This window comes from Marmota monax, unplaced genomic scaffold, assembly GCF_021218885.2.
Source record: "Marmota monax isolate L192 unplaced genomic scaffold, Marmota_monax_Labrador192_F-V1.1 WCK01_AAM20220418_F8-fsc00185, whole genome shotgun sequence".
NCBI classification, from domain to species: Eukaryota; Metazoa; Chordata; class Mammalia; order Rodentia; family Sciuridae; genus Marmota; species Marmota monax.
The window spans coordinates 29,230-53,676 of NW_026693278.1; the positions used below are offsets into that span (position 1 = coordinate 29,230).

Consider the following 24,447-nt stretch of genomic DNA (forward strand, 5'->3'; position numbering starts at 1 on the left):
AGTCACTGTCAGGATCTGGTGACTCAGCTGGGGCTGGGATTCGACCCCGGGGGTGTCACCGGGCACCCTTGGCCTTCGCCCTCAGCAGAGCTGCCTGTTGGCTGTGGAGCCAGCCGGTGGTGCCTCCTGGGTCCTCCCAGGGGCCTGGCCACTGAGCCCCCAGGTGCTCACCTTGACTAGAGGCCACCAGGTCAGTGCCAGTGTCCAGCTGAAGAGCCCTGCTGCTGTCCCTCACGTGGCCTCTCCTCCCTGCAGGCGGCAGCAGAACGAAGCAAGACTGTGATTCTCGCCAAGAACCTCCCGGCAGGCACCCTGGCGGCTGAGCTGCAGGAGACCTTCGGCCGTTTCGGGAGCCTGGGCCGCGTGCTGCTGCCCGAGGGTGGCGTCACTGCGATCGTGGAGTTCCTGGAGCCCCTGGAGGCCCGCAAGGCCTTCCGACACCTGGCCTATTCCAAGGTAGGCCACTGGGAGCTGCTGCGGGGAGAGGGCCCGGGAGCTGGTGTGCCCACTGCCCAGCACGGGCTCGGCCTGGCTCCACCTTGGTGCTAGCCCACCTTCCTGCCCGGACTTAGCTGTGGCGCCGTCCTTGCCTGTGGTGAGCTGCGGCCCATCCTGCTGCAGGGCCGTCCATGTGTGCATACACATGCATCTGTGGCACCGGCGGGAAGGGGGGCCTCTGCAGCGCCATAACAGGTGGCCTAAGACCACACAGTGCACCTGTCACAGAGCTGACAGGCAGGCAGGCGTCCAAGAGCAAGGTGTGGCCAGGGCTTCCAAGGGCTCTGGGGAGGACCTATCCTGCCTTTGCCCACTGCTGGGCTCCCAGCATCCGTCAGCTCCCTGCGCCACTCCCGTCCCTGCCCCATCTTTACGTGGCCTTCTTCTTGGTCCCAGATCCCTCTCCTGGGCTTACAGCCCACCCAGATAATCCCGGACCATCTCAGGGTCTTGATGGTACTTGCAGGGGATGCACTGATAGGTCTTGGGGGTCTAGATGGCCATCTCTTGGGGAGCCACCTTTCACCCACCACAGGTCATTTGTCTGCCAGGCCCCTTAGTGGTTTGCAGGCCGTGGTCCCCAGTCACTAGCAGACAGGCCTTCCTGGCCCACTCCAGTCCTGGGGGTTCCCAGCTGGGGCCCTGCCCACTGCACCATCAGGGCTTGGTGAGAACCTGGCCCGCGAGACCGTGGTGTCTCTGGTGGCCCGGCCAGGAGCTGTGCCTGGACTGCAGCTGCTTCGGGAAGGAGTCCCCATCACCAGAGTGGATGATGGTGAAGGCACTGTCCAGGCGCAGGCTCCCCTTTGACTCTGACAAGTGTTTTTTTCACTGACTGCTCCTGTCAGCAGCCTCGACTGAGGCCCAGTGACCCCTAGCTTCTAAGTGGCACCTCCAACTGTCCAACCCTCAGGCTGCTCCCTCTTCCTCCTGAGCACATTTTTTTCTTTTTCTTTTTTCTTTTTTATACCAAGGATTGAATCCTGGGGTGTTTACCCACTGAGCTACGTCCCCAGCCCTTTTTTATATTTTATTTTGAGACAGGGTCTCACTAAGTTGCTTAAGGTCTCACCAAGTTGCAGAGGCTGGCCTCGAACTTGCTGTCCTCAAACTTGCTATCCTCCTGCCTCAGCCTCCCAAGCCGCTGGGATTACAGGTGTGCGCCACTGCGCCCGGCTGCTTGTTTTTTTTTTCCTGGACATAAGTAATCTTTGAGGCTTGAATGCAGTATGAAATTTGAAGAGTCCCAAAGGGTGTAATTTGATAAGTCTTCCTCCCACCCTGCCCTGTAGCTACCCAGGGGCCTTCTACTGAGGTGGCTATTAGCAGTGGCTGTCTCAACCTTTTTTAAGAAACCCTTGGCACACAGGTCTCCTCTGAACGGCAACAGGAACGCTCTTGGCTTTGCGACCCGCTGACTTGCCCTGGAGCTGCTCTGTGCCAGCAGTTCCTCCCCTTGTCACAGTCCCCATTTCATCCTCTGACTAGAGAAAGCGCCCAGGGCACCAGGAACCCACCGCAGGTCAAGGCGACAGAGACGTGGCCTTTGCCTCTCAGCCTGGGCCCGAGTGTTTTCCTCAGGCACCCAGAGCACTTGGGGTTCTGGGCTGCGCATCTCCTGGCTCCTCTGCCCTGCCGAGCACCCATCTTCTCCACCCTGGGGCGCGTATTCTGCACATGGGACTGAGTCCCTCTCAGCTGTGTCCCGTGACAGGGACCACAGTGTTGGCACCTTTGCCTCTACAGTTCCACCATGTCCCCCTGTATCTCGAGTGGGCTCCAGTTGGCGTCTTCTCCAGCACAGCCCCTCAGGGGAAAGAACCTCAAAAAGCATCTGCGGAAAAGAACATGGTGGAGCCAGAAACCGGTAAGAACAGGTCAATGTCCTGGGCGGGCAGGCGAGGGGTGGGCGGAGACCCAGGAGCTGTTCAGCAGACCGCTGCTTTATGGCTTTGTTCATCCACAGACCAGCGGGTCTCGGTCTCTGATTATGCAAGTGTTAAAACATCCCTGAAAAACAGCATCAGAGCCGGGTGATGGGGCCCACGCCTGTCACCCCAGCAGCTCAGGAGACAGAGGCAGGAGGATCCTGAGTTCAAAGGCAGCCTCAGTGAGACCCTGTCTCTAAATACAATACAGAATAGGGCTGGGCTGGGGCTCAGTGGTGAAACACCCCTGAATGCATTTCCTGGTACCAAAAAAAAAAAAAAAAGAGATCAGAATTACGAGTGCAACGTAATGTAACATATTTTTAGTTTGTCAGCTAACAGTTAAGGGAAGAAAACCTAGATCTCTTCATACCCAGAAGAGCCCATGAAAGCTCCTAGCTCCATAGGTGGCTGAGGGGCTGGGGGGGGGGGGAGTATTCTTGGAGTGACTTAGTGCCTGCCCCCTGTGTCCAGCGACTGCCCAGGCAGGAAAGGAAAGACCAATGTGTGTCCCCAGCCACAGGGGTGCCGGCCCCCTGGGTACCCCCTCACAGTGGGGCATTTGAGGCAGGATGAGGTTTTCCTTCAGGACTGTGGTGCACACTGCAGGTCATGGCTTGGCCCTGGCCCTCGCCCCTCAGGATGCCAAAACCTGAGTCCCTCCCCGTCCCCCAGCTGCCCCTAGGAGACAGGCAGCTTCCCATGGAACCACATAGTCTGGAGACCACGACCACGTCTTAGAATAGACACCTGGAGGGAGGTTCTGAGGACTGGGTTGTTTGACCCAGATGTTCAGATTTTACCTTCGGCCCACCCCCCACACAGGGCTTCTAGTTGCTCAGTTTACTAGGATAAGGATTTTTAAAGATAGACCGTCTCTTGTTTACCACCCTCGTTGTTCTCGTATATTTACAAAAAATTAAAGTGTTTTATGGCTTAAAAAAAAAAAAAAGTAGAGGAGGAGTCGTCTCTGGTCAGCCAGTGTCGGTTGGATTCTGCGGCCTTCTCTGAGCACAGGCCTTCCGCATGCCCGTGGCTCATGTCCACTCCCTGTGGGTCTTCAGGACTGGCCGTCTGTGCCACGTGAGGTGACCACACCTCGTGGCTAGCTGCTGCCTGAGTTCGTTCCCACCAGAGGGTCCACTCCACAGCAGCATCTGCCTTGCTGACCACAGCACCCTGCGGAGTGCCAGGTCCCGGGAGTGACAGAGGGCAGAGTGGCACCTGCTCCCTGCCTGCTGGCCTGCCCTCCACGTCCTTCCACTCAGGTGCCACTGCTGGGGAACTGGCCGCCATGCTGGTGACGTGGGCAGTGCCGTCCTCGGCCCCCGCTCTGGGACTGGGCCGGCTGCGTCCTCTCAGGCTGTTTCTGATCCTGACAGAGAGAGTGTTGCCCACGCACCCTCCTGAGGATGCGGGAGATGCAGCCTGCTGGCTACCGACACCCCCACGTGGTGGGAACACCCGTCTGTAACCGATGGCTGCTGCCCAGGGTGACCAAGACAGGCGTGGCACGACTGTCCCCAGCATCTCTCGGCTGGTCACAGGTGGTGTCAGAGGTGGGCCCTAGGGGCAGACAGGCTCTAGAGCATGAACAATGGCTTCTTGGCACCCGTGTGCAGACCCTCTCAGAATGCTCCTCTGTCCCCGGTCCCCCAGTTGGTTTTGAGGTCCTGTCCCCTGTCCTCAGGTCAGTGTTGAGTGTCCTGACAGTGTCCAACCATTGGAGGGGCTGGCTTCTGCTCACTGGCTGACAGAGGAGGCCTCAGCCTGGATCTGCTCCAGGACGTGGTGCGACGTCCACCCGCTGGGCTCACGTCACCTCCTAGGTCGGCGCCCTGAGCCCGTCTTTCTCTTCTGACCATGTTGCCTACACGACCCCCCGTCCTGGTCCCCTGAGCTGTGCCCTCTCCCCTGCCACTCCCCACCCCGCTCTCTGCCTGTTGTTCCAGATGTCATCTTTCCCAGGATGACAGGAGGGGGACCAGGTGCCATGTTTTGGGCTGGGCGGGGCAGGAGGGCAGCTGTCTGAGCTCTGCTCAGCTCTCTGTTCTGGTCTCCAGGGGGGCGGCCGTGTTATCTTCCCACCACCAAGACCCACACCTCCAGATAAAGGGCTCCGGGTTCGGGTCGGGGGGGGGGGGGTCCTGGAAAGCTGCTGGTGACTGATAACAGCCCCACAGGCGGCCTCGGAAGCCCGGAGGGGGCAGCATGCACATTCACGCCTGATTGTAATGAAGCCTGAGCCCTGGATCTGCCTGTGCGCCTCTGCTGGAGGCTCCTGCTGGTGGAGCTCCCATCCTGCCCCTGCCCTGCACCGTGTCCCGGCCCCTCAGCTCCCTTCCTGCACAGGCTCCTGGTGACAGCGACAGCAGACATCTGCTTGAGCTCAAAGCCACTTATTTTTTCCTTTTCTTCCGTCTCCTGCTCGAGGCCAGGAGCAGAAGTGCTTTGTTCAAAGACCTTCGGCTTCGTGCTCGGCCCTGGGCCATCTCTGCACCTCCCTGGACCCTAGTGTGGCCTGCAGTGGGGTTTGGCCTGGTGGCTCGGGAACCACAGGTGGCCAACAGGGCCACTATTCACAGCATACAGAGGGCAAGGTTGCTGGCCTGCAGGGGAGGGGGGCAGGGCTCCCCGCCGACTTCCCGCTCAGAGTCGGGGACCGCAGTTTCCCCTGGCTCGCAGCATGGGCGGAAGGGTTGATGTTCACAATGGAGTGTCGCTTCTCAGGTGTCACTCAGGTCCAGGTGCTGTCGCGGTGGCCTCCGTATTAGTGCTGACGGTCATCCTGCGAGCAGGCACTTGGGGCTGGCCTCATTCATATGTGGAGAAAGGAAACCCAGAGGTTAGTGACCTCCCAAAGCCAAGCCCATGGAGAGAGCTGGGATGTGCCCCAAGGCTCTGAGCCCTGCGGCGTGAGGAGTGTCCACTCTGAGCCAGTCCTGGGGTGGCATGGGTGACTGGGTCAGACTGGGTCCTACCTTCAGTGAGCTCCCCTTATAGTTGGAGACCCAGATGCAACCAGTAAGGAAAGTGGTTTCGGGATAGGCTAGGGGCTCTGGAAAGAGGACTCCAGGGGGCCATGGTGGCTACTTGAACTAGTGTGCCCAGGAAGAGCTGTCTGAGGGCAGGATGTTTGGGCTGGTACCTGGCAAGCAGGAACTAGGCCTGGAAGGACAGAGGGAGCGAGTGCAAAGGCCCTGTGGTCAGCATGGGTCTGGCAGGCTTGGCAATCGGTAGAGGCCAATGAGGTCGATATAGAGTGGGGCAGAGGAGATGGGTCAGGGATGAGGTTCAAGGAGCAGGACTGAGGGGCCACTGTCAAGGAAGCCACTCTATTGTCCAGTGGCAGGTGATGGTAGCCAGGCATGAGAGTGAAGTAGTGGACACTTGTATTTAACAGCTCAGCATAGTGCAGGGGTGTGTTAATGAGTGTGTGTGTGTGTGTGCATGTGCATGTGTGTGAGTGTGTGCTTCTACTCCAAGTTGTAGGAAAGGGTGCGAAGGCAGCGCAGCTCCACCACCAGCCCAGGCTGTGTAGGTAGTGACAGCAGGGTGTGGCCAGTGCAGCTCACTGTGCTTTCTTCCCTACTTGCCTTGCCAGCCCGTGCCGCCCCACCTCCTCTCTAGGCCCCGCCCCTGCTGTCTCTAGGCCCCGCCTCCTCCTTTCTAGGCCCTGTTTTTCAGCAGATCTCTAAAGACTGTGAGGCGCTCTTGTAGCTCTTCCAGACTCTGGGGCAGTTCCATGGGCAGGGATGTCATTGTGGGCATGAAGGTTCAGGGAGGGAGTGGACGTCCCTGGAACTGGCTGGGCCTGTGTGTTGGGAAAGGCCAGGCATGTGGAGGCTGGCCTTCATCTCCCACCAGCTGCTCTTCCCAGGGTCAGGCAGGAGTGTTTGTCCACTTTTTAGAAGGTGGTGGAGGCCCAGGCCAGGCGAGCCGCACTGGCCCAGGGGCAGACAATAGCCAGCCTCAGAGTCCCCTCCTGGGCTGGGGCTGAGGGCAGCTGACCTGCCAGGGGAGGGACCATTCCTGAGTGTCCCTTCCTGAGGTGCTGACTGACCCCAGCCTGCATCTCAGCTCTGTCACTAAACCCTAGCATCATGCCCCTGGCGGTGCCTGTGACCATCTCGCTGAGCCCTTAGAAGCCAACCAGCTGCTGCTCCTGGGCCAGGCCTCAGGAGGAGTCTACTCGGCCGTGCCGAGGGCCCTGGGCTCCTCAGGTTGTCCCTGTGAGGCTCCCAGTGCCTGGAACCAGGCAGGCCCCTGGGACAGAGGGGGAAGGGTCGTGAGTCTTTGCCGAGGTCTCTGAACAGAGAAGGCACCAGCTCCTGCCTGGTACAGAAGCCATGTGCCATTGGGTGGCCAAGATCGCACACAGGGTTTCCCATGTTATTCTGAACTTTCCACTTGTCTTGGAAAGTCTGAGCCTCAGCCATACTGAGTTGACCTCCCCAGGTGGCACAAGCTGGCAATTGCCAAGAAGGGCAGTGGTGCCAGGCCCAGGCGACAGCCACCCAGAATCTGGTGCTGTGGTGACCAGCAGCCGTTCTGGAATCTGACCCTGCTTCTGCGCATGCGTCTGCGCGAGCTCACAGGTGTTCTCGTCAGCGCTGGACAGATCTGACTGGTATCATGCTGTGCCTTCTCGATTGTCTTGATTTTTAGGTCACAGGCATCTTCTGTGTCCTTCAGCATCTTCAGCAACATGGTTTTAAATGATGACATATTATCTCAGCCTCCGGTGGCCTTAGTAGTGTCCTGTTTGTGACTGTGTAGTGGGCCCTCCTGTTTTTCACAATCACAAAGTACTCTGAATTCCTCGCATATGGATGAAACCCCTCTTATGTGCATGTATGATCAAGGGGTATTTTAAACCCACTTTCAAGGGGTTTTAGAATCTTCTGAGTTTCCCATTCTGTAATTCTTGAAAAGCTTCAAGATGCAGTTTAGTTTGAAAGTTCACTAGGTGCTGTTTTTTAAAGTAAAAATAGCATCTTGATTAGGTTCATGGTTCAAGAACATAGTTTCCATAACAGTATATTTTGAAGTTCAAGTTAGGGTGGCCTAGTCCTATCTAGGGCTCATAGTTTTGGATTTGCGTTTCATATTCTCTTTAAAACGGGCAGGAACCAAGTGCGGTGGTGCACGCTTGTGACCCCAGTGGCTTAAAAGGCTGAGGCAGGAGGATCTCAAGTTCAAAGCCAGCCTCAGCAACTTAGTGAGGCCCTGAGCAATTCCGTGAGACTCTGTCTCTAAATGAAATACAAAAAAACGTGTTGGGGATGTGGCTCAGTGGTCGAGTACCCCTGAGTTCAATCCCCAGTATCCACAAAGTAATAAAATGAAACGGGGCAGACACAGGACATTGTTTCCCCCTCGCACTCTCGTTGCTGAAACTGGCACAGTCCCTCCTGCAGCGCCCACGGAGCACGACCCCTTGGTCCAGCAGGTCCTGTGCTTTGGCCCTGGCTCTGCTGGGCAGACGTGGCTCACTGGGCTGTTTGTTTGTTGTTGGGGTCAGTGACTGATGGTGAGGCCCCAGACGGTGAGAAGCCAGCGGAGGAAGGAGCAGAGGCCCCCACAGCCAAGACAGAAGAAGAGGAAGAGGAGGACGAGGAGAGCCTTCCCGGGTGCACTCTGTTCATTAAAAACCTCAACTTCAGCACCACGGAGGAGACACTGCAGCAAGTGAGTGTCTGCCAGACGAGGGCGGAAGCGGGTGGTGGGCAGCTCCCATCTGCAGATGCAGGCGCTACGTCCGTCCTGCTGTAGGCACAGCGCTGGGGGCGGGAAGCCAGCCCTTCTGCATGCCACCCTGGCAAACCGCACCTGGCACAGGGCAGATGCTCCCCAGATTCCCTTTAAGGAATGGCTGGCAGCTGGCTCATAGCCGGGAACTTGTCCTGGAAAGGATGTCTGCCAGAGGACGGAGATAATTGGTTCTGTTCCTTTCAAAAGGTCCTTTGAGCTGTGAAATCTGTGGAGGTTTAAGCAGTGTCCACCAGGTCAGCCTCCTGCCGTGACTGTCCCTGGGCCAGTTAGGAGGTCAGCCATGGCGACAGAGAGGCCAGGCCTAAGCAGGCAGTGTCAGAGGGGCCGCAGTCCGCCTCTCAGCCACCAACATCCACGCCTGGCTTCGCCTCTAGAGGTGCAGCTAGCAGCATCTCAGGCAGGTGGTCTTGAATCTCTCGGGCCAGCTGTGGTCCTTGTGATGTCACAGTCACTCCCGGCGTGGTGTGAGACATCAGGGATCAGCATTTCTCAGAGGTATGCAAACAGCAGCTCCAGCATCCTCAGAATTAAAGGCCCTGGAGCTGAAGGCCCAGCCAGGACCATCTAGTTCAGATTGGAGACTGAGCTTCAGAGAGGCTGCTTCACTGTCCTGAGGTCACACAGCTCATTAGAAGCACACCCAGCGCACAGGACTCCTGTCCCAGCACCTGAGTGTAGAGCCATGATTGGGGTCAGTCCTCTCGGGCCTGGATCCTGGCCTCACTCCTGCCAGTGGGCGACTCCTGCAGTCTGTCTGTGCCTAGGTCATGAGACATGAGTAGAAGGTTCCCTTTGGGTGGTTTGAAGGTCTGACTGGGACAGTGGGATCCTGCAGTACAGGGCCCCATGCTTGACGCACCTGTCTGCTGCGAGTGTGTGCATTGGGGTCCCCACTCCTTCTGCTCCCAATCGCTCGCCTGGTGGATGGTACTGAGGGCCTCCTGTCTTTGGTCCTCAAGATGCAGGCAGAGCCACGTGGGTGGGACTGGCCCCAGCCAGGCCCCAGGGAGACAGAAGGGAAAGGGAAAAACAGGGTGGGATGTGACTTAGAGGGTTTTTGTTGTTGTTATTGTTTGTTTGTTTTTTGTTGTTTTTTAATTATTTTGGCTTTAAGCACAGAGGGCAGTGAGGTCAGGCCTGGGGTCAGTAGGCTCCATGTGTCCAGACTGACACCCGGCTTCTGCAGCAAACCCCTCAACGGCTCCGTGCCCCAGTTCTTCCTTCTATAAGTGGAGCAAGAACCAGCCTAGCTGCCGCCTCAGGAGGCCTGGGGGACTGGCCATCACTCTCCCCCTCAGAGTGACCCAGGTCTCCACAAGGCAAACTTGGGAGGACAGTGTTGGGCAGGGCTGCGTGGTGGCTCAGAGCCTGGCTGGCAGCCGAGGTCTCCAGGCCTTCAGCCACCCAGCTGAATGTGCCTTTGGGGTAACTGGATGGGTGGGTGGGCTGGGGGCCAGGAACAGGCCAGCGCACCGGGAGCGGCACCTGGTGGCAGTCTGCATGTCCCCTGCTCCCAGTTCCTGCGATGGGCGCGCAGCCCATAAGGAGCTGCGCCTATGCGGGTGGCGGGAGGGCCTGGGAGTGCAGGGGCTGCATGTTCCTCTTTCCAGGTGTTCTCCAAAGTGGGGGCCGTGAGGAGCTGCTCCGTCTCCAGGAAGAAGAACAAAGCAGGTACCCTGTTCTCATGGAAGGATGCGGTTCTGGGAGACCACACCTGGGGGTGGGGGCAGGCTTGTGCAGAACAGCCCTTCCTCTGCTGGAGACCCCTGCTGTGCTGTTGGCGAGGTCCCTGACCCGGGCTCTGAGTCAGAGCCTTCGCAGGCCCTCAGGTGGTCCTGAGCTGAGTGCATGGAGGGCAGCAGCAGCAGCACCCATCAGCACCCAAGGCCTCCCTTGTTCCCATGCCTTGGCACCCAGGAAATCCTCAGGCATAGCAAAAAGGATGGATTGTGGGCTTTCCCCTTAGTTCTAAGGGAAATAACCCCGATGTGGAACTTCTAGAACAATCCACCATGTCGGTAATCCTGCATCTCTCTGACCAGTAGGTAGTGGGCAGGCACAGGCCGCCTGGCCCCTCTGTCAGCCCTGGACCTTGTCCTGACGCTATTGTCCTCTGCCCATATGTTGTCCAGCCCTGAGTCTTCAAAGCATGAGCAGGGACAGTCCTTTGTCCTTTTCACACCCATGCAGTCCCATCCAGCAGCCCTTGGCCTTGCAGAATTGGTGGATGCAGAATTGGTGGGGTGCAGTGTGAGTCAGCCCCATACCGTCCTGGGTGCCTGTGCATGTGGCCACAGTGACTGCTGCTCCTTCATTCCCAATAGGCCCTGGGCCACCAGGCAGTGGGCACCCAGGATAGTAGACCAGAGGAGATGCGGTCCCTGTCCCCAGGCACCCGCAGTAGCCGGGGGACATGTGAGCTGGTGGCTTCAGCGGAGGCTATACCAGGAGGGCCATGGCAGGACTGCGGTCTCCAAGTCAGACTGGGGACTGGAGGCAGGGAGGCCAAGAAGCCTGGTGGCCGAGGCTGAGGCGGGAGGTGCCCTGGAAAGGGAGGCAGACTCCAGTTGAGAAGTGGCTTCTGTGCCCGGCAGAGGTTTGGACTGTGGCCTGCTGGGCAGCCACCAAGAGTTTTAGCAGACACTTCTGTGGCATAGAAGTTAGAGTCCCTTGCCTCCATCTGCTCAGGCTGCTGGAGCAGAGGGCCACGCCTGGGGCCTTCATCGGCAAAGACGGCCTGCCTTAGGGTTCTGGAGGCCAGAAGCCCAAGGCCAGGCGTTGGCAGCAGTGGCTCCTTTCGAGGGCTGGGTGGGGCGGGGCGGCTTGTCCAGCCCTCCCTGGCTGTGATGGCGTCCCTGTGCCCACAGGGGGCTTTCCTGTGTAGGCCTGTCCTGGGTTCCATCCCCACACACCTTTTAAAGGGCACCGGTCGCTCTGGCTTAGGGCCCACCCCAGTGACCTCGATTGACTTGATTATTGATGCAAAGAGCTGGTCTCAAGTGAGATTCTGACACCTGGGGTGAGGCCTCCAGTGCAAGATCCAGGGGCCCAAGGCTCTGCCCCTGTCATCCCTGTTCTTGAGCATTTGAGACCAGGTTGGGACACGAGGAAGGGCAGCTAAGTGCCACATTAGTGGTAGGAGGGTCGAGGCCTGGGGATTCCAGGAGGGGAGTCGTCCCTGAAGTGCAGCAGGTAGATCAGACTGGACGCACCGTCCACTCTGTGCAGGCTGCAGGGATACTGCCTGTCCCCGAGGTGCTGAGCCACGTTGGGGCGGTTCTTGGCATCCCCTAGCGCGTCCTGCCCTCGGTTCCTGGCCCTCTGGATGCCAGCGCAGGCACAGGTCTCAGTGCAGTAGAGATCGAGGTGGGAACTGCCAGCCAGGCTCAGGGAGTCCCAGCCTTTTGGGACCCACCAGAGTGCCCCAGCCCACAGAGTGCAGTGTGCAAAAAACAAAGCACCCTGTGAAGTGCGGGGAGGAGGGGGGCAAAGACGCAGGGAGTGTGTCAGAAGGTCAAGGGGCAGTGGGATACCTTGTACATCAGTGCCCTTGGAACCCCGCATGTGTGTCACATACGCGCGCGCACACACACACACACATACACACACAGTCAGAGCAGACGCCGCTGGGATGGGCTGCTGGCGCTCCTGCCCTCCCACCTCAGAGTGGGGAGCCAGGTGGAGCCATGGCTCTTGGCCCTCCCCAGGGGAACTTTCTATCTGAGAACCGGAGCCAGATGGGAGGGTCCAGAATCCCCGCCAGGAGGCAGCCCTGGGTGCCCAACAGCGTGTGGGCTCATACCGTGTACTAGGTGGAGCGGGGCTGTCCTGGTGGAGGGCCCCCTGGTCACCACAGTGGTCATCCCTGTCAGTCCCGCTCCCTCCCGAAGGCGGGATTCTATGATGAAGTTAATCCTCACGTCAATCATCGGTTAATTAATAGTCCTGAGCCTCAGGTGGCGGGCTCAGTGGGACAGCTAATCGGATGGCGGGCCGGGAACGGAGCTGTGGGGTGGGGGAGTGGAGGTACTTGTCTCACTCTGTGCCCCACTGGCTGGGGGCTCCCCCTCTTTCAGGGGTGCTGCTTTCCATGGGGTTTGGATTTGTGGAGTACCGGAAGCCGGAGCAAGCCCAGAGAGCCCTCAAACAGCTGCAGGTAAGTGGGCCTCCATGGGGGCCTTGGCAGGCGGCTCGGGCTATTGGCCTCTGCCGCTGGGGTATCGCGGGCGCTCACGTCCTGCTGGCCCGTCCTTCAGGGTTCTCCAGGGACCACGCCCAAGAGAATGAAGAGCCTCTCACCCTCCACGGTCACTGTCCTTCATCTATTCCACTCACACTCCTTCCCTGTGGGCCTGGTTTCTGCCAGGCACCGGGCTAGGCCTGGAGAGACCTTCCTCTTTCTGGGGTGAACAAACAAAAGCCCAGATCATGAGAAAAGCTTGGATACGGGGGCTGGGGACATGCTCAGTTGATAGAGTGCTTGCCTCGCATGCACAAGGCCCTGGGTTCAATTCCCAGCACCACACACAAAAGGCTTGGATAAAAATAACTTGAGAAGTGGGGCTACCTAAAGTCGTGTGGGCGAAGGGGGCCTCTCTGAGGAGCAGATGGTTGAGCTGACCTACTGACATGAAGTCAACTGCACAGAGACCTGGAGGGAAGGCTGTGTAGGAGCCGAGAACAGCAAGTGCAAAGGGCCTGTGGCATGGACTCTGAGGTTAGAGTAGGCAGAATGAGAGGGGTCAGGTGAGGTGAGAGGTGTCCAGGACTAGGTTCACAGGCCCTCTTAAAGTACTGGAATCCAACCTGAAGGCTGAGCAAGACTCTGGAGGGTTTGGAGCACACGGAGAAGGGTCTCGTTTGTCCTCTAGGACGGTCTCCAGCTACTGTGTGGAGATGGGATGAGAAGAAGGGGAGCAGGCAACCCTGTGGTCACCAGAGCTCTGTAGCCTGGACCAGGGTGGGGGCAGCAAAGGTGGTGGAAGGGGCTGAGAGAGTTTGGACAGATCCACATCCTGTGCCACCGCCTGGGCCCAAGTCCTGGGGTAAATGGAACCCTTGGCAGGAGGAGGGAGCTGTGGCCGCAGGGAGCACATGGCCTGGGATCTCTGCCACCCCCTGGGGAGCCGCTGTCGCTGGCAGTGACCACAGCTCCTTCGCTGAGGCCCACGTGCCAGGGCCGGGACCCGGAACAGCACTTCCTGGCCCTTGTCCTGCTCCTTGTTTGGGACAGGGAGCGCCCGCCTTGTCTTACCTTGGACTCGGCGCCTCAGACCCAGATCCTTCTTCCTCTCGCAGTTCCTGAAGTTCTGCTCGGCTCTGTGGCCCACAGACGCACACTGCTCGGCCCCAGCCGTGAGCACACTTGTGCACCTGGCCACCCGGGATCCATGTCCACAGAGCTGTGTGGGCTGTTTCCTGGGAGACTTGAGGACTTGCAGGGTGGTCTTGCTCAGGCGCCAGCTCCGCCTTCAGGGATGAAAGCCGCACTGCTTCAGGTGCAGGCGCTGGGGCTGGGTTCTCAGGGCTGTGGACACAGCAAGCGGATAGGCCCTGTGCCCTTGAGTGCTGTAAAGGTCAGGGCTGCCACTCGGCACGGGAGACATCATGAGCCTGGGTCTCTGTGGCCGCCAGCTGCTGAGCCATTTTGGGGAGGCCCCTCTGTGCCTGCCATCACCACCCCTCTGCCAGGGAGCAGGCGGTCTCCCACCTTCTAGCCACGGCCCTGCTTTGGGGACACGCAAGGACACGGTGAACAGTGAGGACAGGGGATGAGCCGTGCTGTCTCCTCTCCAGGGTCACATCGTGGACGGCCACAAGGTGGAAGTGCGGATCTCAGAACGAGCCACCAAGTGAGTCTTCAGTGCCTCCCCTTTCCTATGACGCCCCTGTTCTTTCTGTCCCTGGAGCTGGCCCCCGAGGGTGTCTCAGCCCTCCACGTCCCACGTCCCTTCCACCTGCCCCCCCCGCCCTCTAGGGTTCTTCCTGATTGGGGTTGGGGGTCTTCGCCACACCTGCTCCCTGCTGAGCTGGGGCAGTGCTGGTGACTTGGGGGATGTCTTATGCACCTTCTTTGAACCCCGGGGATTACGCGCCACTGGAGGTTGGCCGAACCTCTGGAGGCCGTGGCCCTCACCCTTCTGTGCTCTGGGGCGGCCTTCCTCGGGCTGCACAGTGGTGCCAGAGGCCTCAGCAGTTCAGCAGGTGGCAGGTGGAGACAGACGGGTTGGCCCAGTGACCCAGGTATCCGGAGGGCGAGGTCTGCTCCTGGGCGTCCGGGGCACACGTCCCAGTGAGCCAGCGCGCTCTGTGGCTCCTGACGGAGGTGGCACGTGTCATGTGCCCCTGCGAGCCATTATCATCAGTGTCACCCACCTACCTCCAGTGTAAAACCTACTGCTGCCAGCAGTCTGGAGCTGGGGGAAGGCATTTATTTGGTGATTTCCAGCAAGTTGGTCGTTTATTGTGGACGCCTGTGCTGGGCCTCCTTAGCCAGAGGAGGGTTGGGTCGGGGCCAAGGAGGCTCGCAGGGTTCCTGAGGGGGACGTGGGAGCCCAGACCTGGAGCCCAGAGCCTCAGGTTCTTATCCAGGGACCCGCTACATGGGTAGGGGACTTGGCTTGTAGAGTACAACGTGATACCCCCAGGTGGCGCCTTCAGCACGCGCCTTGCCTGTGAGCACCCAGCCGGGTGGCCAGTGCCTCGTCCCCAGGGCCAGCCCGAGGCAGCCTCGCCAGCTGCTGCAGCTTGGCTGATGTTCACAGTCATTTTTATTCAAAGCTGTGTTGAGCCCTGTTCCCCAGAAGCTGTCGGCCCTGGATGGCATTTGCTTGTGGGATTTGCATCCTGGGGACACTGCTGCTAGAACCTCCTGCCTTGGAGGTGCCCCGAGTCCTGTATCTGGCCTGGAGTCATTTGCCACGCGTGGCGGATGGCGAAGTGCACTGGTCATCCCTTGCTGCATGACGGACACCCTGGGACCCGCAGCTTCTGCAGTAGCAGGTTCTGTAGTCAGGGCTCTGCAGCCCTGCTGGATTCTGGCTCAGGTCTCTGCTGGGGCTGCAGTAGGTGCCACCTGGGTCACAGCCCCTGGAAGGCCCACTAGCACTCAGGACTCGGCCTCTGAGGTGGTCCACACAGGGCCATGGACGGGGCTTAGGCCCTCACCTGGGGCTTCTACCCTGGACAGCTCGAGTGTCCCTCCAACGTGGTGGCCGTCTTCCCCAGGGCAAGGTCCAGGAGAGAGCTGGAGTGTTGGCCCCAGGTGACCTATACCCTCCCCTCCCCTTCAGGCCAGCCCTGAACTCTGCCCGGAAGAAGCAGCTTCCCCGGAAGCAGACCTCATCCAAGATCCTGGTGCGGAACATCCCTTTCCAGGCTGACCGCAGGGAGATCCGCGAGCTCTTCAGGTGAGCGGCGCCGCAGGAGGGTCGTGGCCGGCTGAGCAGGGCGGCCGCCAGCTGGGCTGTCCCTGCGAGCCAGCACTGTGAGGTTCAGAGGTCATCTTCTGGATTGCCTTGATTCATGTCCTGTGGCCTTGGAAAAGTCAAAACATCTCTCTTGGATGGGGGGGGCAAGCCAGTGGCCCCCTGGCCATCCCGCAGCTGCAGGGTACAGGTCAGCATCACTGGTGACCCCAGGCACCTCTGCTGAGGCTTTGCCCGGAGCTGGGTCACCAGACACCGGCCTCTTGACCAGAGCTCTCAAGGCGTCCTCCTGTCTAGCCGGGAGTGGACCCCTGGGCTCAGTGGGTCCTCACAGGATGCCCACCCGAAAGGCAGCAGACCACCTGCCTCCTGCTAGCACAGAGCCAGGCGGGGAGGAGATAGCGGCCAGGTGGGTGGGGGCTGAGGGGACGCTGGTGGCCCACACTGATGCCACACAGGAGTCTGGATTTCAGACCAGGTCCTGTCGCATTTGGAAGGAGGACCCGGCCGTCCAGTCTTATGGGGATCTAGCATGCTGCACAGAGCAGAGCCATCTGCGAGAGTGACCACTGTGCACCCTGCGTCCAGACTTGGCTGGGGTCTAAGAGCGCTTGGGGTCTGCACCATGAGGGTGACCATGTAGGGTGTTCTTCCCAGGCCTCCGTCTTTCAGCCTCTGTTGGTCACATTCTGTATGAAGATAGGAGAGCAAAGTTCCTAGAATCACCCTTTAGCGTCTGGCAAGGCAGACCACCTTCAAGAGGAGACAAGGAGTGACCTGTGTGACTGTGCCCTCGGGGCCCGCTGTGGGTGGGGTCCACTCCTGTTCCTGCCCACCCTCCCTCATCTCCAGGCTCTGCTGGCTGGAGCTGGTCTGGGCAGCTGGTCTCCCATGGTCCTGGTGCCCTGCCTGGCCGGATGGGGTCACGATCTGGGGGGTTATTTCCCTGCATGTGGAAGGAGCTTGAGGTCGTGGGTATGGTGAGGGCCGTGGCGCGTGCGTCTCCTTGTCTCCACTACTTCTGCTTCTTGAAGAGTCCAATTTAAGACCCGCCAGATCAGCACAGGCTACTGAGAACAGCATGTGTTGATCAGAAAATAATGTCCCTGGGAACATGTCCTCTTGGCTCCGTGGTGCATGTAGGTGACACTTATCCAGGGGAACAAAGGCAGGTGGCGAGGGAAGGACTTCTTTGATCTCAAGCTCCGCACCTATTGTAGGAGACCAGGACTTAGTGTCCCCTGAACATAATTACAGGGTCCCCTCCCTGCATTGTCCTGGTGGAGTTTCCCAGACCTGGGAACCAGGCCCTTCCCTCTCCCGGCTCCCTCTCCTGGCCTCCTGGGTGGCACTGGCTGGTGGTTTGAGACAGTTCTGAGTGGCGGACAGCAGGGGTCGCTGTGAGCCTGTTCAAGGACTGAGGCTCCTCCAGGGAAGCCCCAGGTCTCAGACAAAGCCACCAGCCAGCAAAGGTCACCTGCCAGGGGAGGACCTCAGGACCGTGGGACAGTCTGGTGCTCTGCATCAGGCTGGTTCTGCAGGCTGCCCTCCCAGGTGTAGAAAGAACCACCAGCCCCTGTGTGGCACGCTCTCGATATTGTGTCTGTGCCCAGCGCCTTCTGTGCACCTGTCCCCCTGTGCCACACGCAGCCCTGTGAGGGAGGAGCGGCCACCGTCCCCTACACCCTCAGAGAGACTGGAGACGAGGAGGGTAGTCCTGCTTGGGACCCCACCACCATGACGGCTGAGGGTTTCAGCTGGTCTGACCCAGAGCCGGGCTGGGAAGGTTCCTCTCTGCCACCCTTTGTCTTCCTCCCGGGTCTGGAAGGGTTGGTCTGAGTGGGGACGCTGTGCCTCCGCCATCGCGTCGTTTTTACCAGGTGCCGTGTGGGGCACCACGTGCCACTGTTTCAGGCAGCCCCAGGCCCTCCACGGCCCAGAGCCTATGGAGACTCGGGAGGGAGCCCATGCAGCAGGCTCCCCAGCCCCAAAGTCCTCGGCTGGGCCCCCCAGGGCTCTGCCCTCTGCACTTGACCACGCTGTGCTCCCACCCGTGAGTAGTCCAGCCTTGGTGATGCCCAGACGGGCGCCAGAGGCCCTGCGGACCCTCACTTCCTTGGGGTCATTGTGGGTGGCTCAGGGACTGCTCTGGGAAGCTCAGAGTCCACACACCGTGGAGCAGGCTGGGCAGAGCGGCCCCACCCCCTGCCCGGTCACTGGCTTCCTGGGTCTCGGTTTCTCCTGGCTTCAGACCGTGCAGAGCTCATGATGCAGGCGCCGTGGTTCCTGATGGTGCAGGGGCGACCTGGTGGTCCTGCGTGCTGGGCCAGGCTAGGGGACTGGGCTGTTTCCATCCTCGAGTCCCGGGATCATCAGAGCCTGCGGTTTGTCCTCAGCCCCATTTCCCAGTAGGGAAACTAGCTCCTGAGCCCAAGCCCTGCCCCCTCAGTCCTCAGGCACCTCAGACTGTCACCCTGCTCCTTCCCTCACTGCGTGGCCGCCCTCCCAGGAGCTGTTCAGAGGTTGAGATGAGATCCGGTACCTGGCAGGAGCAGCAGGCAGGAGGACCTGCCAACAGTGTCACCCAAGGCAGAGCCGTTGGTGGCAGGACCGAGTCCTTACCACTTGCCTCCCTCTCTAGTCACGTCCCACCCTCCCTTGTAGCATCCCGAGCTGCCTTGGGCCAGGCTCTAGGGAACCTGCCCCCAGTTCTGCTGCCCCTGCCACCCGCTCAAAGGCACTGTGGTCACAGCTGGGGGCCCCAGACTCTGCAGGGCCCCAGCACACAGTGGCTTAAGCAGACTCCACCCCACAGCCAGAGCAGGGCAGAAGGGGCTTCGGCCCCCAGCAGGTGCCCAGAGACCTACGTTGCTTCAGATTCCTAAATAAGAAAGTAGGTTTGGTCCTGACGTCCCTGTCTGGTCCGCCATGTGCCCTTCCCTAGTCTCCACCTGAAAGTCCTCCAAGCGGAGAGGCTGTGGGCTGGGGGCATGCAGGGCAGGCTCTGGGGCCTCTGCCCTTGGGCACCAGCCCCTGTGCGCAGAGCTGAAGGGCTTACTGGACAGGTCTCGCTTCTGCCCATGTTTCACATGGTGGCCTTCCATACCAGGGCACTTGTGGGGATGGTGCTGGGACGGAGGTGACTAAGACTGAGGGCACTTGGGAGGCCTCGGGGCTGGGCTGGGCATGTCCCCATGCTCTCGTTCATTGTCCCTGCAGCCCAGCGTGCTAGGAGTGCTGTTGGACACTAGTTCTGGCCAAGGCCCTCGCTCCAGCAAAGGTTCCTAGTGGCCCTCAATCCCTAGTGGCCTTCCTAAGGGTGGCCTTGCTTTGAGCCCTGGTTTCTGGAAGGCAGTGGTCTCCCTCTTCTAGGAAGGAGGTTCTGTGACACAGCTGGCCCCTGGGCAGGTGACCACACGGCCACACAGGCCGTGGTTAGGGTTCTGCTCCGGCCGTCGTGGAATCCTCCGTTTTTGAACCAGGGCCTGGCCGTGCACCAGGCTCCGTAGGTCCCTTGGTCACCTCTGCCTGTGGCCCTGGAAGGATCGCAGCTCCCAACCCCAGCCGTCCCCTCTGCCCTGGGCTGTGTTTCCAGCTCTCGGGCCTTGGTCTCCTGTCTGAAGAGGGAGGGGGAGCGTTCCTAGAGCAGGAGGCAGAGACCCAGCCAAGAGCTGCTGCCTGCACGCCAGCCCCAGAGCCCCCGCACAGGGCTGTCCCCCTGGCTGCAGGTGGCCGCCCCTGAGGAGCAGCTTGCTGTGGGCATCTGGGAGGGGGCAGCATTCTCGGTGGGGTTGTGGGTGCTATAGAGTGTTCCGCATTGGAAGGGCCAGGTGACAGCTGCTGTCCTCCCCGTGTTCTTCCCTGTCATTTTACAGATGTGGAGGCTGAGGCCTGGGCACTCTGGGATCCCCAGTTACTAGCTGGTCACTGTAGGACCACAGCAGGAGCCCAGGTACCTGGGCTTTTCTGTACCCCTGTAGGCCCAGAACAAGGCTAAATAAGAAAGTAGGTTTGGTCCAGACGTCCCTGTCTGGTCCGCCATGTCTAAGTCCTTTAGCCTCGATTTCTCCCCTCTCCCTGCCCATCCTCCTGTGAGGAGCCACAGAACACGGGGCTCTTGGGTCATGCAGCGCCCCACAGAGGCCGGGCATTGAGTCCCCAAGACCTGTGGTCTCTTGGGAAGCACTGTCCCGAGGCGGGCGTGGCTGGGCCCTCCATGTTGACACCTGACACAGCTGCAGGGGGCGCAGGTGCGGGCGCCAGTCAGTGTGCATTCTGCATGGGTGTAGCCAGTGTCTACCCCGACGCTGGGTGTCCCCTGTGCCCGCCCCACCCCATCCCCAGGAACAGCTTCGCTGTGGCTGATCTCCAGCTTCTTGCCTGCGTCTGTGTGGTTCATAAGTGGGTAACCGCTCGTCGAGGGGCCCTCGGCCCTGCCCCAGGGGCTCCTCTCTGGTCTCCATTGCTAGCATTTTGGCCTCTCACATTTCTGGCTATTTCGGAGCAAGAACAGATGACGGGGGCAAGTGTGCCTGGCCCATGTGCAGGTCTCAGTCACATCTTCGGCTCGGGCGTCACCAGGCAGGTGTGGGAAGGGGAGCAGTCCTAGGGGTGCAGGGTCAGGCTGGCCCAGGAGTGGGGGGCACGGCTTTATCACTCGTGGTTCTCTGCTCATGCCTCTGTGAGGGCCAGTGACTCATGAGGTTTCCAGACGCCGTGAGCCACGTGGACCCTGCGTCGGGTCTGTGGAACGCTTGCAGGCCCTTCACCCGGTTTTTAGAGTTCGCTTTTCTGGTTCATTTTCCTTCGGATCTTCTCATTACCAAGGTGATTTACGTGTCCTCGGTCCCAGTCCCGGGGATGTAGGCCGTGGGTCCCGTCCCGTGGGCAGCTTCTGCCACCAGGTGTCCTTTGATGAGGAGACTCTTCATTTTAACTTCATCACTGTTATTTCATCTAGTGGTTGGGAGGCCCTGGCCTCCTCCCAGCCGCAGACCCGAGGCCCTTCCCACGTGGCTGCACTGTCCGTCCTGAGTGGATCCTGGTGAGTGGCAGAGCTGAGGTCAGAGGCAATTCTTTTCCATGTGGCAGTCACTCGGCTCAACGTCATTTTTTCCCAAGTCACCTTCCCCTACCCTGCAGCACTGACGGTGGTGGGGGTCATGTGGCTGCAGGTGGGGGTCACATGGCTGCGGGTGCGGGCCTGCGTCCTGCCTCTGTTCTGGCTCTGTGGTGGCTGGCGCCTGGCATCGTCCTCACGTTGGTCACGGCATCGGTGACCCTTTGCATCTCCCGCCATCCTTCAGCCTCACCCCTCCGGTCAGCGAGAGCGCTGGAGGACAGTCCCTGAGAGCCTCAGTCGCTGGCCGAGCTGACGGTGGCCTTGGCCGGTCGCAGCTGTGTACAGGGGTGCCAGGCTCTTTGGGGGCACATTTGCAGATGGCTTCAGCCAGGCTGTGGTGGGGAGAGGAACCGGGGTGATGCTGTGTTCTGTGCAGCCAGCAGCAGGGTGATGTGCCACGAGTGGATGGGCCATCCCCAGGGAGGCGTCAGCGTGGCAGAACACGAGCTCCTCAGCCCCTGTCCCCACATCCGCCCTCTCCCTATCATAAGACCCCAGACAGCACCAGCCATGGTTACAGTGCCAGGGCTGCGCTCTGCACCATGTGCCTGTGTCTGGGCTGCTAGGCGCCTCGGCCAGGCCCGCCGTGTCCCCTGGAGCACTGCCGATGCTCCTCGTCCTCACTGGCACATCCTGCCTGTGTGCACAGCCCCTGCCTTGCTCCTGCCAAGGCCCCTGGGGTGTGTGCTCTCCCACGGAGCCTGGGGACCCAGGGCCCATGGGTCAGGTGGCCTCCCCGCAACTCAGCCCAGAGAAAGGCTCTGTCCTCACCACTCCACATGCCAGGTGGCACCTGTCCAGCACCCTGAACGTGCCTGTCTTCAGCCGTCCCCTGAGGCTCAGCTGGACACAGAGCTTACCCAGGCCAGGCTACAATGCTGACCACGCGCTGCTTACTGGGAGCTCAGCCCTGCCGGCCCACAACGCCCCTCCTGCCGGCAGGACCAGAGCAGTCTGACGACAGGATGGCCACCGGGAAGGGAAGCGCATCGCAGGGCAGCCACACAGTGCCTCTAAGGACAGGGTCCAGGACAGAGGGACGAGTCTATGCCCAGCATGTTTTTATTTGGAAGGAGATCGGGAGTTCAGGCTGCCCCGGTTCCCATTAGCCAGCTGTGCAGTGCAGCTGGGCAGAATCCCACTCCTCCCTTCCCTCCTGGCCACTATGCTGGGGGCTGGCTCCTCATGCAGGGGGAACAGGGACTGACCAGGTGGCATCCGTGGAGAGGACCTGGGCTGGAACCCTGCCAAAGGTGTCCGGGGGGCTGCCCAGCTGACTCGGCAGAAGCTGCCTGGAGCCAGCTTGGTGCTGGGGAGTGACACACACATTCCCATCCTGCAATGTCTGGGACACAAGTCAGTGAGGATGGGAACATGCCTGGGACATGCCAGAGCTGGGTCCTCGCACGGTGCTGGTGGGAATTGAAATTGGCACAACCATTCAGGAAAGGAGTGACCATGCCCAACCGCAGGACCTGAGATTGCTGTCTCGGAGTTGGCGCCAGAGAAGTGATCCCTGGCGTGCAAACAGAGACAAAGGGCATGTCCTCCAGTCAACCAGTGGGTAATGATCATGGCCACCCGTACACGGGAACCAAGAGGCGCTGACAGCTCGTCAAGCCTGGAAGCTGGTGAGCGAGAGCCACACAGACCCAGCTGCACGGTCTCGTTTAAAGAAAGGTCTAGAGCAGGCAGTCCTGGAGCCTGGACGTGGCTCAGTGGTGCTCCGAGCTGGACAGATGACACTGGAGGACAGCTGAGGGTCCAGGGTTGGTTTGGAGGTGATGGGGTGTGGTGCTGGCCACGCACTCTGGAAGCTTGCGGGCACACTGTTTGCGTGGGCTGTACTAGGGGCGGCTCCTGCCTTAGGAGTAGCGGTGCCCTGAGAGGAAGCAGGGATGCGCCCCCGTGTCCACAGCAGCCCAGAGTCGGAAGCAACCCAGGTGTCTTGTCAAGAGCGTGGCTAAAGACACAGGTGCTGCTCGGCCGGGGAGGAGCCAGCCCTTGCGCCCCACGGCAGCCTGGGAGCTCCCCGAGAATCACCCAGAGTAGAAGCACCCATCCCAGCCAGGGGCATGCTGGAGGGTCCTTCGGCTAAGGCTCTCTAAGTGACTGGAGAGAAGATGGACAAATCCGTGGGTGCTGGGGCAGGGAGGCACCCATTGGTGACGGCCCTCCGTCTGCTCCAGGCCGACTTGTGGGAAAGTGTCTTGGTCTGAGGGGCCACCCTGCAGGGCGCCTGCAGGACTGGGGGTTTGGGATTGTGGGGGCACTGGCCGCTTTCCGTTTTTCGGTTGTGCTGTGGTCTTCTCCCCTCGGGAAGCTAGGAGGGGTCTCCTCCCTACAGCTCCTGTAAGTCTGTGGTCACACAAGAGTACAGGCTTCAGGCCAGGGGCCCTGGGGCACGCCGTGTCCCAGTGACCTGAGAGGCTGAGGCAGGGAGACTGCGAATTTGAGGCCATCCTGGGCAACGTGGCGAGACCCCAACTCAAAATAGAATAGTAGGAAAGGGCTGGGGAGGAAGCCCGGTGGCAGCGTGCCCCAGGATTGATCCTCAGTGTCACCAAAAGAAGGTTAGAAAAGTTAATGTCCCAGATTGTAAGATTGCAGGTGAGCTGCTCGGCAGGGAGGACAGGGCAGCGGGGGACAGCTGTCTGCTGGGGATGCCCAAGGAGGCGTCCCCCACGTGAGGGGCGAGGCGCTGCCCCCACGGAGCACGTTGCTGTGGGTTTGGGGAAGGGAGGACTCTCAGCTCCCAGGGCAGCACAGGTGCTTTAGCTCTAGGTCAGGAGGACATGCGTCTGCCACCAGAGTCGGCCGGGGGACTGAAGCTGGAGGGCAGATCACCCCGCCCGCCCGCGTGGGCACAAAAACAGCCTGCACAGGTTGTCACTGCAACACCAACTCACCACGCGGGGAAGTAGCAGGCCGACCTCAGCGTGAGTGAGTTGCCCCCAGGATCTGGTGTCACCTGGTGGGTGTGCGTGGGCCTGGGGCAGCAGAGCAGTGGCAGGACACCGAGCTCCGCCTGGGCTCAGTGTGAGGACAGTACGTGTGGCTGTTCCCAGGCCTCTCCAGAGGTCTGCTATAGGTCTGTTCCGCATCCCTCCAGACCCTGGCCTGGTTCACTGGGTGGGCACACACAAGCCCACCTCTACTGTGCCTCTACATTTAGGATGCAGGACACAGCACTGAGGAGTTGGGGACATGCTGAGTGACCACTCCTTCCATGGAGTGGCTCAAGTGACTCTATTTCAGGGTCTTTGCACTGCTTTTTAATGATCCTGCCTCTGCCTACGGACGTGCCCACCAAGGTCAGGGGTGGCACAGTCCCTGCTGCCCAGCCATGACAAGCACCGCTTGTTGAGGGAGGATACCCAGGTCATCTGAGTCACCATTTCTCTTGCTGTCCTTGTCCTTCAGTCATCAAATGCTGGCTGTTGGCTTGGAAGGAAGCCAGTGTGATTTTTCCCAGTGACTTGTGCACCAGCCAAGCGAGGCAGGAGGCAGAATTCTAGCCCAGCTCTGCCATGCCTCTACTGTGTGTCCCCAGGCAGTAATATGACCTCTCTGGGCCTGTTCATTGAGTGAATAGGAAAGGGTTGAGCTAGGCCAGCCACGGCGGATAGCTTCTGCCTCCTAAACCAGCGCAAACCAACCACTCGTGGCTGCCTGGAATCCTGTGTTGGGGAATCCT

General features: G+C 60.1%; 1 protein-coding gene across 2 annotated transcripts in view; it reads left to right on the top strand.

The window, feature by feature from the left end:
* Rbm19 (RNA binding motif protein 19) overlaps positions 1-24,447 on the top strand; it is a 98,139-nt gene that overhangs the window by 25,417 nt on the left and 48,275 nt on the right. For both annotated transcript variants that reach the window (XM_046456506.2, XM_058583150.1), the window contains exons 15-21: positions 256-456; positions 2,245-2,365; positions 7,951-8,117; positions 9,812-9,872; positions 12,278-12,357; positions 13,998-14,053; positions 15,494-15,610. In XM_046456506.2, coding sequence (XP_046312462.1) covers positions 256-456; positions 2,245-2,365; positions 7,951-8,117; positions 9,812-9,872; positions 12,278-12,357; positions 13,998-14,053; positions 15,494-15,610 — 803 coding nt within the window. The remainder of the gene's footprint in view (positions 1-255; positions 457-2,244; positions 2,366-7,950; positions 8,118-9,811; positions 9,873-12,277; positions 12,358-13,997; positions 14,054-15,493; positions 15,611-24,447) is intronic.